Genomic DNA, 13985 nt, shown 5'->3' on the forward strand with positions numbered 1-13985 from the left:
GTGTCCCACAGGTCAGATCCCGAGTGTCCCACACCCAGAGCACTCAGGAGTGACAAACAAGTGTCAACATATGAGCTCAGCCCAAGCTGCTGATTTCAGAGGCCCTTCCAAGGGGATTCCATGGGGAAACTGAGTCACGAGAAAAAGAGTTTCAAGCCCAGACAGCACTGATGTGGGACATGGGACAGGGCTGTCCCCCAGCCTCTGAGGGAGGACGGGCAGGGGACGGGAGGTGGACAGAACCAGCAGGGGAGAACAGCCCTGGGACCATCAGCTCAGCAAACACAAATCGATGCCAGGGCTGAGGGCAGCAGGACATGGAGCTAAAGGACAGGGAGTGACCTCTGGAGTGTCCCCAAGGCAGAAGACAGTGGAGAGGGTGCCAAACCCAGCACAGGCTGCCAGACTAAGGGGACAGGTTGGTGCCCATCTGCACCATGGCTTGGACACAACCTCACAGCAGCAGCATGAATTACTCCTACGGCCCATCCCTACAACCAAACCTCCCCAGACCTGATCCCACCCTCCCAGCTCTGCCTCTGCCCTGCAAATCCCTGGAGTCACTCAGGCTTCAACCCTGCCCCAAGTCAAACTTTACAGCTCCCCAAAAATTGAACACTCCTGGAGGAAATCCCAGCACCCCCACAAACCACAGCAGTGTTAAAAGCCCCTCAGAGCCAATGAGGAGGGCAGGAAAAGTGAAATTTCAGTGGAAAGGAAGCCAGGACTGGCTCCAGTTTCATCTCAGCACAGCAGCAATTGAGAAGGTCCCATCGATCTGGGGACGCAGGGCACAGCCAGGTTTCTCTCTAATCAATATCTAATGAGTGACAGGGAGCAGGGAGAGACCAGAGCAAGAAGCTGGAGCTGCTCCAGGCCATGGCAAGCCCTGATCCCTGATCCCACAGCATCCATGATGAGCTTTCCAGTGGAGCTGATCCACTGGGGCTGATCCACTGGGGCTGGTGGAGTCCCTTGCTCTTCCCCAAGGCGGCTCCGGGGTTCAAGGTGAGTCACCAAAGGCCACAGGGTCTGGAAAGCAGATTTGGCTGCTCTTCCAATGCCAGGAGGCTCAAAGCCAGCTGGGAAGAGGCAGGTCCAGAGGCAAAGCAGAGCCAGAGGTGTTGGGGCAATGGGACTCCTCGCCATGGGGTGGCCCGAGGTGTCCCAGGAGCGCTGCCAGGCCCAGCCACCATCCTCTGCTCTCCCCCAGCATCATCTGCTCTGAGCTGAGACAAGAGCCAGGTGCCCACACCTGGGCGACAATTTGGGATGCAGCTTCTGGAGTGCAAAACACCCCAAATTGGCCATTCTGACCCCAAAGCTCAGGGCTGGCAGCCCCTCCCTGCAGAGCCAACGCTGCCAAAAGCCCCCAGAGCCCCAGCACAGCAACTCCTCTGTTTGCACAGCCTGGAGGGCAACACGGCTCGGAGTCATTCATCCTCTCCATTCCGTTAATATTTGATGGAGTTGTTTGTCTAAAAGGTGATTGTAATCACTTTAAATTCCTCCCCCGTCTCTAACCTTTGCAGGCTGATTGGAAACGGTGCTGGCAGCAGGAGAGGGGGGAAGGGGGAGAGGATCCTGCTGCTGGCAGCTCTGCTCTCCGTGTGCTCTGGGGTGGGCGTGCAGGGGACAGGGGCTGGTGGCCCTGGGGACACTCCTGGATCAGCCGTGGGTTTGGATGCTGTGGGTGCATTTCGGAAGCAGCGGGATGGGGTGAAGGAAAATCCACCCTCCTGGCAAGAAAGGGGTTCTGCAGAGCTTTGGAGCTCACACCAGAGCACACAGAGCTGAGGAGTTCTTTTTTTCCAAGAGTCTGGCCCCAGCTTTGCTTGGTTTTGGGGTGGGGGATGGAGATGTGGGGAGATTTCCACGGCAGAGGACAGGAATGCATTGAGCACATCAAGCTGCTTTAACCCAGCTCCTGGAGACGCTTGTGCCCCTCTTCCCAGGGCACAGAGATGTCACTGTTGTTCTCCAGCACTTCAGAATCTTTCCTGCTGCTGTTTTTGACCCCATGCCCATCCCCTGCCCTCGCCTGCCAGTCTCACATCTCCCCTTCTTCAGGCTGAGAACCCTCTGGGCTCCCAGATTGGCTTTGTGGGTCCTTTCTCCTTCAGATCATTCTCAATTCCATTTCCAGGGCTCTCCTCAACTGATCTGAGCCTTTCCCAGAGTCCCAGGGATGTGTGAGGAGGGTAGAACTGCCTGGCTTGGATCCTGCTCCCCATCCAACACTCATCCTTCACTTTAGGGTTCAGATGGGACCCCTTCCTTCCCAGAGGAGACACCAGGAAAGACAGCAGAGAGCTGCTGCTTCTCACAGCATTAAAACTTAATAAAAAATTAAAATCCTCCCACCCCAGACTAAGGAATCCTCCACAGCTTCACAACCGAGCCCTAAAATCCTCCGTTTCCCCTGCCAGCACCCCCGTGGCACTGCAGCCACCCAGACCCATGGGCGAGGGGCAGAGGGAGAGCTGCTCCAGGCCAAGCCCAGCTCTTCCCTGGCATTCCCAGAGCTGCAGCCCTTACCTGGGCCCGGCCCCATCCACCCTGGACACGTCGACGGTGGCAGTGGAGTGTTTGCCACCCGTCAGCAGCTCCGAGCTCACCAGCCACTGCCCGCTCCTGGACTTGGTGCTGAGCAGGTTCACACCTTTCTTGGCCTTCACCCTGCAGAGAGCGACAGTCAGGGATGGATCCTCACCCTCAGGCACTGCAGGATCCCCGAGGATGCCCTGCCACGGCACAGGAGGAGTTTTACCCCTGATCCCTTCAGGCTGTGGGAAGCAGCATCCAGGCTGGCAGCAGCAGCCCGTTCCAGCTCCTCTCTCATGGCATTTTGTCCCCCCAGTCACCGCTCCAGCCCCAGTGCTGGCCCCAGGGCAGTAACACCCCTGTGGCACTGGGCATCCCTGGGGTGGAGGACAGGAGCACCACATCCCCCATTCCAGGGGCTCCCTGCTGGTCCAGAGGACACTTGCAAGTGCCCTTTGGAGAGCTGTGGCCAGGGCTTGTGTCCCCACCCTTAGGGACACGCAGCAATGGGGACACTGCCCGCACTGGGATTCTCAGCACCTCCTGCCCACCACCCCATTCTGCTCCCACCAGTTCTGGAGGGATATGGGGACACCCCTCACTCCAGAGCAGCCCCAAGGCCACACCACACCTTGTGCCCAAAAGGTGGCTGGGAATAAACCCACAGCTGCTGGCAGAATCCAACTGGGAATGCTGGGAGAGCGAAGGCAGCAGTGCCCAGTGCCAGCAGCCCCAGGTGCACAGCCCTGCCCTTCAGGGAGCTCCCACTGCAAAACCACATTCCAGATATTGCTCCAACCCCGCTTCCAGACCTCCTCCAAACACCAGTCCTCCCAACCCTCCCACCCACAGCCGCTTTTCCACAACCACCCCTTGGGAAAGGGAGCGGGAACAGCCCCCAGGGCCTCACCTGAGGGTGAAGTGCTCCACCGTGGAGTTGGACATCAGGTAGAGGAGGATGCTCAGCACCTCTCCTGGCTTCAGGGGCTTGTCGGGCAGGCGGATGAAGACGTTGCCGTCCAGGTGATGCTCCTGCAGGGCGGGCCCGGGCGGGGGCTGCAGGAGGCTGACGCTGCCGATGCGCAGCAGCGGGTGCTGCGTGGGACCCTCGGTGCGAGCGCCGGCCCCGCGGCGAGCGCCCGCGTCCCCAAGGCACTGTCCGGCACCGTCGGGCGCGTGCAGGGTGTAGTACAGCTCGGCCTGCTGGCTCTCCCCCGGCACCACCTCCAGGCTCTCGGGGCTCTTCCTCCTGCCCAGCGGCACGGCCGAGGGGCCGAACCAGGCGTGGGGCAGCTCGGCCTGCACCAGGCACATGGCCAGGCTGCCCCGCAGCCGGCACGAGCTCTTGAGCTCGCGGGCGTCGCGGAAGGCGTGAAGCCGCACGCAGGGCAGCCGGTCCGTCACGTCGAAGTCGTCCCAGTCCCGGCCGGCCACGTAGAAGAGCACTTGGACCACGGGCTGGCTGGCCACCAGCCGGGGCTGGACGATGAAGGCGCGCACCTTCCAGTTGACGGTGAGGCGGTCGGGCACCTCCAGGGTGCTGGAGGGCTGCAGGTGCTCCTTGGGCAGCACCAGCCCCGTGCTGAAGGGCCCCAGGGTGACGTTGAGGACGGGCAGCTCCTTGGTCTGGAAGACGACGAAGGGCTCGGAGCGCTGCAGAGGGGCGCTGCCGTTGCCCGCCGGGCTGGCTCCCAGCTCCTTGAGGAAGAAGGCCAGGCGGGTGTTGGACAGGCGGTAGCTCACGGGCAGCAGGATGGCACCGGGGGGCTCGGCGGGCTCGGGGCTGGGGGCTGGGCCCTTGGCGTGGGCTGCAGAGGGGATGGAGAGCGCAGTTAGTGTGGGGCATCCCCCTCTGGAACAGCTCCTGAGCAGGGAACACTGATCCAGGCGAGAGTGGAACAAAGGAGGAGCTGGAGTTTCAGCCCCCAAACCTCTGAGAAGAGCAGCAAGAGCCTGGCTGGGTTTCTGTCCCACAAACCAGAAATGCAGAAGATCCCAGGACCTCGAGCAGGATTGTGCGGCAGCAGCCTCACCAAAGCCACCCTCAGAATGGGATGGGGTATCCAGGGCGTGCTGAAACCACATCCAGCCTCGTGTTGTCCCTGGGGAGCCCAAAGCGCTGGTCACCCACCCCAGCACTGCCTGAACCTGAGCTGGCAGCTGCGGGAGCCTGGAAGGCATCTCAAGGTCTTTGCCTTCTCCAGGAATTCCCAGGAGGGCTGGATCCCCCCCGCTCCCCTCGGCTCCCCGCATCCCCGCTCCCGGCGCTGATTGCAGCCGCTCCCAAGCGGCTCCCGAGCAGCGGAGCCCAAATTACCGGTGTCAAACAGCGGGGAAAGGTGTGGATGTGACGGCTCCGCTCCCAGGAATGACTCAGCCCCCTTCCCTTTGGGGCTTCGGAGAGTGCCAGGACCAGGAGGCTTTTTCCAGCCCTGGAAGTGGTCCCAGCCACTTTCCCTGGAGCTCAAGGGATGCAGGAACCCCCGGCCCAGCCGGCGAGGTCTCTGCTGAGGGGTACAGGGGAGTTCAGCAGTTTAGAGGGCTCCTAAAAGGATTAGCGCTGGATACGGGACAGGCAGAGTCCTCATCCCGGGATGGAAACTGTCCCGGAGCCAGGCAGAGAATTCCCCGGGGCTGTGGGAATGCTGCCACTGTGGCCAGCTCCAGCCCCTGCCACCCCATCCCTCTTGCTCTGCCTGATTTCCCATCTCCCAGAGGTCCTGGAGCTGCTAAACCCTGGCCAGCACCCAAGGGTGCCCCTCTGCTCAGCACCGAGGGCTTTCTGCTCCTGTGAGTCATGGAAGTTGTTTTCTGCTGTGAAAGGTGAAGGTTTGCATCCTCCTGCCATCCCCAGCGAATGGAAAAGGGGATTTTTTTCCAAGGCATGAGATTATTTGAGGAAAAGGATCCAGCAGCTGGAGTGACATGGGCTGGACCCGTCTGGGTGAGGTACAGGGGCTTTGCTCAACACTCGCTGAAACAGCATCAGACTTGATCCCTCCAAAATCTCCGGGCTTCGGAGCAGGCCCAGGACATTCCACAGGGAAAACCCACCCAAAACCCACCCAAACCCCACCCAAAACCCACCCAGCTCAATGCCCAGCACAGCCCCAAGCAAAATCCATCCTTGAGGTGCTGCAAAATTTCTGGTGTCACCCTTGAGTGAGGACAGGAGCGGCTCTGTGCCTGTGGGACACCCACTGTCACCCACCGGGAGGGGAGCAGCAGGGTTTGGGTGCAGTTTGTCCCCTGGGGATCCCGTGGGGATTCTATGATGGATAATGAGGGTTGGGGGTTGCAGGACGAGGAAAGCCCATCCCAAACTCGTTTTGGGGACAGCAGCTTGGCCCTGTCACCCAGCTCTGCACCCCGGCCGTGCCATCTGGGGCGGGGACCGGGCCAGGCTGGGCTGGACATCAATGGGATGGCCCAGGGAAGCGATTTCCTTTCCAGACAAAACGCATTTAAATGAAGCTCTAATCTATGGCCGGGAGGGGACGGGAGCAAAGTAATCCAGCCAGGAGAGGGTCTAACCCAGGCAGATCCAGCCTGGAACCACAGCCGCAGGGACAGGAGGGATGGAGAAGGGGGCAGGAGGTGCGCGGAGCTGTGGATGTGGAAAAGGGGGATAAGGATCAATAAAACAGGAGGGAGAATAAGGGATGGAGGGATTGGGGTCAAAAATGGCTGGAGAGCAGGAGAAGAGCTCCGGGATGAGGGGAGGGAAGGAGGGAAGGAGGGAAGGAGGGAAGGAGGGAAGGAGAGAAGGAGGGAAGGAGGGAAGGAGGGAAGGAGGGAAGGAGGGAAGGAGGGAAGGAGGGAAGGAGGGAAGGACAACACAGACCAGGAGACTGCAGTCCCCACACCACTGTCCCCACTTCCCTGTCACCCCCGGGTGGCCTCACGTCCCCCCTGGCCGGGTCTGGGGGGACACAAGGGTTAAGCCCTGGCGGCTGGCTCTGCTCCGCAGCCCTGCTGCCGCTGTGGCGAGCGGGATTTGCAGCACCTGACCCGCATTCCGGCTTTGTTAGGCCGGCACAGAGGGGCCCATATGGCCCTTCCACCCTGGCAGCTCAGCACCGCCAGCCAAAACACAGCTCCCCGTGCCTGGCCAGGTCCCCGCTGGCCTGGGGGCTTCCCGAGCCCCCCAGGGCTGAGGAGCCACCCCCAGCCCCACAGCGGGACTCCCGTGTGTCCCCTCGGGGTGTCCCGCAGCCTGGGAGGGGGAGGGAGGTGTGAACACACGAGTGGTGACCCCTTTGTGCAGCCCCACATCTGCCCCGCCAGATGTGCCCAGACGCGGGGCCAGATGTGCCGAGATGCTCTGGCCACCCTGGAGGGCACGTGGGGACAGTGGCAGCGCCCTGAGCCCTGCCCCGAATCCCACACCTGGGCCAGGGGATCTCACTGCTGGAAAAAAACAGCAGCAAAAGTCCCTGAAACATCCCCCGACATCGGGTTTAGGTCATCACCATCATCATCATCATCATCATCATCATCATCATCATCATCACCATCCTCATCCCCAGTCCTGATGCAGGGGATGCTGGGCTCGGCCAGCCCGGTGGACACGTGGGAGAAGAGGCTGATGGACACACTGGATTGAGCCTCCAGCTCAATCACTTCCCCTCTTGCCCTGAATCCCGAGGAAACGAGGCCCAGGCAGAGCCTCTCCATCCTGCTTCCACCATCCCAGCTCCCAGCTGCTCTCCCGGGGCTGGAGAGCCTCCTCCTGCTGTTCCCCTGCTCCAGAACCGAGAGCAGAGCTGAGCTCGGCTTAGCCCAGCCCCAGCTGTCGGCCGTGGGGATCACTGCTCCAGGCGGGATCTTTATCCTGGCTTATCCCGTGGGACACAGCAGGGGCTCCCGGGGCTATATCCCCACTTATGGGGGGAAAAGCACACAGGGAAAGCCCTGGAGAGGAGGGGGGGGAAGTTTGAGGTCGGCTCGGGAGGGTTAAAACCTGTCTGGATGTTAATGGGTGCTGCTGGGGGCTCGGTGGATCGATGGATTGAACGCAGCTCCGGGGAATGTGGGACACCAGCCCCAGCTCCTGCCAGGCTTCTGTGCGGTCCCAGCTGGGAACACGGCAGGAGAGTTGTCCCTAAAGCAGTGGCTTGAGCTGCCACAGTGATAAACCCACCCCAAATGCCCGGGGGGGATGGAGGGGGTGTCACTGGCCCTCTCTGAGGGCTCCCAGTCCTGCTTGGGGCTCCTGTGGAGGGATTTTGGTGCCCAGCAGTCCCCAGGAGCAGCAGCACTCCCTCATCCCCAGATCCAGCATCATTCCAGGTGATGATTGGAGCCCTGAGCAGGGTGATGACACCAGGAGGACCTGAGGAGTCAGTGGGGTGATGGATCCCCCCAAAACCCCGAGAACCAGGAGCCCCCAAAGAGGAATTCCAGCCTGGCTATTCCCCACTGGAGCACGGATCTCTCACTCCTCTTTGCCTTCACCCTGTTCCCCTGAGCATCCTGTGGATCCCATCCCCAAAATCTGCTGCTTCAGCCTTTGCCATCCCATCCATCGGGACTGAGCACAAAGGGGAAACCGGGGTGGCAAATACCTGGGATGTGCCACATCTGGAGCTCCTGGAGGTGTCCCACAGCTGGAGCTCCCACAGCTGGATGTTCCCACAGCTGGAGGTGCTCCCAGCTCTCAAGGAATGATCAGGATCAGACATTTCCCTGCTTCTCCTGGGAATCCCTTCCTCATCCCCAAGCACTGACCGCTGCCACCCTACACTCCCACCCCAGTGGGGTCAGCACCTCCAAACACCCTAAAACCCAACAAAAAGGCAGAAAAGAATCCTCCAGGCAAAACTCAGCCAGCCCCTCTTCTCCACTCCACACTCCCAGGGTAAAAAAAACAACAAAAAAACCCCAGGAATTCAATAGAAGCCAAAAGCAGAAAATACAGGGAGACTCCTCATGGAAACCTCCAAAACCTTCCCTGCAGGCAGAGCCTTGGAAATTGGTTTTGGTGTCATAAATGACAACAAGCTCCCCCTTCCCTCTGATGCATCCAGAGCCTCCATCTCCAGTCCCAGCTAATTGGAACTCAATTAAGTGAATAATTGTTACAAATGTGGAATCACCTTCCCCTGGCGTGCGGCGGGCAGAGCGTGGGAAGAGCAGGGATGCTCCTGGATCTGTCCATGGCCACGGCAGGGATGAGCTGGGAATTCCCACAGCACCAGAGGATAAACTGATCCGAGCTTCCCAAAATCAGCCTGGGGTAGGAATTGAGTGGGAGCTGGATGGGAGTGCTGGGATTGGATTCCTGGGGGCACCAAGAGTGGATTCTCTGACACAGGGCTGTGCCTGGTGGGCTCATTTCTTGTAGATCCCTGAGATTTCTCCCTCTCCCAAAAGGCCAGCCTGGGTTTTCCATCAGCAGGAGCAATAAAATCCAGCAACACTGCTGGGACATATCCTGGGATCTTTTTTTTTTTGGTGGGGGGAGAAGCAGCAGCGAGCAAAATGGAACCATCCCAGCAGGGCCTGTGCTTCCCCCAGGAAAATAATAAAAGACAATAAACAAAACAGGGGGGGGAAAAAATTTAAAAAACAAGCCAGGGAGTTAAAGGAATAAATAAATATGGCCTAAATGGGATGTGCCGTGCAGAGGCACAGCCTGCCATAAATTCCTGGAGCCAGCAAGGCTTTTACACGGCAGCTACTTTAGAGCAATTTCCACAAATCACGGCAAGGGACAGGCTGGGGGACAAGGAGGAGAAGGCCTTTCCAGAGGAGGGAGCAAAATGAGGAAATTAATTAAAAAGGAGGGATTAGAAAAGGACAGGGAAGAGGCTGATTGTCCCTGATCATGGTTGTCCAAGAAGCAGTGGCAGGGGAGGGAGCCTGGGATAAATGGGGCACCCCAGAATGTTCCGTGGTGGTCGCCGGGCTGGGGGAGCCCCACGCTGGGAGCAGCCCAGTGGGCACAGGTGGATTCTCCTAAAAACCACCCTGGGGAGCCAGAAATGGGAATCAGCAGCTCCTGAGGGACAATCCCCCAGCACCCAGCGTGGGGACAGGGCAGGGACAATGCAGGGACACCCCCAAAGCCACGTGTCCGGCTCGGATCGCCCCATTCCCCGCATGGCCAGGAGCAGGAACATCCTCCCAGCACCCTCTGAACACTGAATTTCCCCTCCCAACACCTCCAGGCTGTGCCCAGCAACACCTTCCAGAACGATTCCGTGGGTGAATTGTGGTGGAGCCGGATCCCATTCCAGAGGCACCCAAGGGAAATCCAGCCCCAGATCCCAGGTTTGGGGTCCAACATCAGCCCCAGACCCCCAAAAGCAGAGCTGGGAAGCGGTGCCAGCTCAAACACGGCTGGGATTCATCCTCTTCTTGTGCTCCAGGAGAGGAGCTGATCCCGCAGCCGCACCGAGCTGGCAGCAGCAGGGATTGCATTTCCAACCTGATTTATCTTCCAGAGCAAAAACACAGCCTTTCCTCAAAGGAAAATAAATGAAAAATGAATCGGTTCCCAAGTTTTGCCAGTCCTGGGGAAGAGCTCACAGCAAACCCCAGCTCCTGCAGGGGACAGGAGGTGACAGCACCATGTGAGGTGGCAAAGCCACCCCAGCAGCGCCTGCTTGGGCTTTTAGGGAAAATCCAGAGTGACAAATATCATCCAGGTGGTGGGAAAATGCTCGCCAGAAGGTGACAGTGGCTTCACCAGAAGATTGAGATGGCCTTGGTTGGTGGTGGCCTCCCCAAGGCCAGAGCAGAGGTGAGGGGGGACAAGGGACAGGCTGGGAGCAGCAACAGGTCAGGAAACAGCTCAAGGAAAAGGAAGGGAGAGGCACATCCTGAGGAACAACCTCTGCACCCCAGCCCTGGGCTGCTGGTGGCACAGGTGACAGAAATGGCCCCCACCCATCCAGGGTGGGGGTGGCTGGGCCACCACAAACGTGGCCAGAGGACCCCGCACCTCCAACCTCCAGGCAGGTGAGCTCCATCCTCCCTTTCCCTGGGAAATGGGCAGCAGGACTCACCTCACTCCACCCCACCAAACCATTTCTCCACAGCTTCCAGAGGAGATCTGATCCCCACTGCCACCACCGGGGTCCCCAACCCCGTCCCAACGTGTCCCACCCCAGGAGCAGCCACCTCCCTCCCTCCCTGCCTGCCCACAGGGGGCTGCTCGTTAGCAGAGCCATGCATTTAATAATAAAATCTTCTGATTAGATTAGCAAGAGTGACCTTTTCCAGATGGATGGGGCGCTCCTGCGGTGGCAGGGACAGGTGCCACGCGGGAGGGGACACCCAGCAGCTCCCACACACCCAACGCTATTTTGGCCAGGCAATGCAGGAGCCAAAAAAATCAGGTGGTGCTGTCTAAGCAGCCCTTCCCTCATCCAGCGTGATGCCACATCCCCCTGATCCCTCCACAACAGGGACCGGAGCTGGGATGTGCCGATGGATGGATGGAGGGATCCTCAGTTTTTCCTTTTTTCATCTTTTATAGGATGCAGAGGAGCTGGGAGAGGGATCTCGGCAGCTGGGGTGGTTGAAATAGTAGCACTGAAAAAGAAAATTTTCAAGGAAATAGCTGGGTTTCCAAAAATTCCTGAGCCAGAGGGTGCTGCCAGCCCTTCCCCTGCCTCAGTTTCCCCCAAAAGGACAGGTCTGGGTGAGGACCAGGCCCTGTGGCTGATGCTCCCCAAAATCATCGCTCAGGGAATCTCCCTCAGCTTTTTCTCTTCCCTCAAAAACACCAAGAGGGCAAAAGGGGTAGAAGAAAAGAATTTCCATGAGGGGTGCCCAACTTCTCACTGCTAAATTCCATCATTGGGCTGGGATTTAAGGAATTGGGGTTTGGGGGAGGTGGAGCAGGCCTTGGGGTCACACAAGGGCACTCCAGAGCCAGAATCCAAAAGGAATATCCCTGCACATCCCCTTTTTCTGTGGAAACTTGTGCCAGAGGCCGGGTCCCCTCCCCTCATCTGCCTGCCAAAAATCCCATCGCCCCTTCCCTGCTCCTGGGATGGCTCCGCTGCTCCGAGCCCAGCGCAAGGAGCGGGCTGGGGGCTGCTGACCCAGCAAACACCGGAGCGCATTCCCGGGGAGCATTCCCGGAGCTGGAGGAGCCGAGCCGGGTGCAGGTTCCCGGTTCCCGGCAAGTTATGGCACATCTCCACCTGCTGGTCTGAAAAGCCTGGAGCCGGGAGACGCCGAGAGGGACGGGGATGGGGCTCGGGGTGTGTCCCCCGCTGGGTTTGGGGTGTCCCGGCTGGATCCCCCAGCAGGGATGGAGCCCCGGAGCACCATCGTCCACCCCCAGCCCCATTTGGCTGGGCTGAGGTGGGAGCCAGGGATGGGAAACACGGGGAGAGCGGCTCGGCCCGGCACTGGGATGGGATGGGGGATCCGGCACAGGACCCCAAAGCTGCCCGGGATGTTGGGACAGGACAACCCCAGCAGGTCTGGAGCGCTGCAGAGCCTCCAGGCTCCTTCGGGAGCAGGGAAACTGAGGCACGCTGCAGGGAGCTGAGGGAAGATGCAGAGCGCAGGTTTAACCCTACAGACAGCTCAAAAACATCCCACAAACCCATAAATCCCCCCCGTGCTGCATCCCAACAGGTCCCAGCGCCGAGCACGCACACTTTCATCCCCCCCCCGCGTCCATCTGTCCGTCTGTCCATCCTGCGAGCCCTCGGGGCCACCCTGGGGCCATCCCACCCCGGAGATGCCAAAAAAATAACACAAAATCCCCGTTTCTGGAAGCAGCTGATCTGGGGCCTCGGCCAAGCAGCTCCCGGGGAGCGCAGCAGCAGCGAGGCTGGCACGGAGGGCTGCTCTTAAATCAAAAACAAGAGGAAAAAAAAGGAATGAAATGCTCCAAGCAGGAGAGGAGGACACTGCTTCACCACGGGCTGACCCCTCCGCCAGCCCGAGCCGCTTGTGAGGAGAACCAGGAGCTCCCAGCGTCTTTTCCCGGCTCCCTCTGGGACCTTCATTCGCCCACCAAAGGCCAGCGAGGGCAGCTGCGCATCCCGAAAGGAGGCTCGGAACTCCTGGCAGAGGTTTCCCTTCCCTTGGGCACCGGCAGCGCGGCGAGCCCTGCACGGGCCACCCTCGCCCACCTCGCGGTGGCACCGGGGGCAGTGACGGGGACATCGCATCCCCCAGCCCAGGACACAGATCCTGAAGCCCAGGCCTGAGCCAGCGGCTTTGGGGGGTCCCAGCAGCAATGGGGAGGGCTCAGAAATCCCCAGGGAGGGGATGGAGATCCCCTGCAGCAGAGGCCGCTCCCGATGGATCATCATTCCCACAGGGATGCTCCTTCCCCCGGCAGCACACCCGACCCAGACTGGAGCAGATCCAGGGAAATGGGGCGGTGGGAGATGCTGCTGCTTCCCTCCAGGCTGCCGGAGCCCTGAGCTCCCAAAGGAGCCAGCAAAGCGTGCCCGGGGAGCACCCCAGGAATCGGGCTCGGAGCAGGGGTGCCTCTGCCACCCCTACGGAAAGTTGTGTCTCCACAGCCCGGAGCATCCCTGCTCCTCTACAGGGGGCTGAATTTCCAAGGTGGAAAACCCCCTCCAGCCCTCCTTCAATGCTCCCCAAATCCCCTCTCCTCCTCATTTCACCCCTCCCCGAGCCCCTCCGAGCCCCTCGGGTGCTGCAGATGCTGGGAGAGCCCTGCCTGAGCCCCCGGGGGCTGGCGGTGTGGCACAGAGCCGGGCACGGGCCAGGGATCCCCCCAGATTCCAGAGGGATCATTTCAGCTGGGCAGTGTCCCCGGGACACCCCGAGGCCAGAGCCAGCTGATCCCCCCAGACCGCAAACAACCCCCGCTTTCTGCTCGGCCGCGCTGGGGAAAGCGGCTTCGGCCGGGGCTCGATTTTAAATGGAAAACATCCACAAAAATCATTGATGGAAACCAAACCCCGCGGGCCTCGGGGTGTGTGACCCCTCTCTGGCCTCGCTGGCCAGGAACAGCCCCCAGCAGCAGGTCAGGGCCAGGCCGGGATGTCACAACCACTGGGACGCCACCCGGGCCAAGGGGGTGCAGCCCCCCAAAACCCCGCAGAGGGCAGGGGGACAGCGATGGCGGGGGCTGCACCCCCAGCCCAAAATGCTGCCCCCCGGGCAGAGCCTGCCCAGCAACTCGGCACAGCCCGGGGAAGTGTCTGGGTGCGGGTCTGGGGGATCAGCGAGTGGATAATAGCGGATAAAGCCCTGATCCTGCCGCTAAAGCAGCTCTGCATTAAGGAGACAAGAATCGGGGGGGGCCGGGGGACACCCCCTCGCCCCGTGTGTCCCCCTGCCACCCTGCTGGCAGCCCAGGCTCAGCCCAGCCCGCTGCCAGCGCTCGCAAGCACAAGCTGTCATTTTATTAAGCCGGGAATAAACTCTAATCTTCACCCATTTGGCTTTGGGGGGGGGCACGGAGGGATGGCCACGGCAGGGGGGGGTCCCAG

At 60.4% G+C, this 13985-nt stretch overlaps 1 protein-coding gene across 1 annotated transcript in view; it reads right to left on the reverse strand.

The window, feature by feature from the left end:
• TMEM132E (transmembrane protein 132E) overlaps positions 1 to 13985 on the reverse strand; it is a 33580-nt gene that overhangs the window by 8960 nt on the left and 10635 nt on the right. The window contains exons 2-3 of the mRNA XM_015646210.1: positions 3455 to 4352; positions 2539 to 2679 (exon numbers count right to left, since the gene is read on the reverse strand). Of these exons, the coding sequence (XP_015501696.1) occupies positions 2539 to 2679; positions 3455 to 4352 (1039 nt within the window). The remainder of the gene's footprint in view (positions 1 to 2538; positions 2680 to 3454; positions 4353 to 13985) is intronic.

This window comes from Parus major, chromosome 19 (assembly GCF_001522545.3).
Source record: "Parus major isolate Abel chromosome 19, Parus_major1.1, whole genome shotgun sequence".
In the NCBI taxonomy this organism is placed as follows: domain Eukaryota; kingdom Metazoa; phylum Chordata; class Aves; order Passeriformes; family Paridae; genus Parus; species Parus major.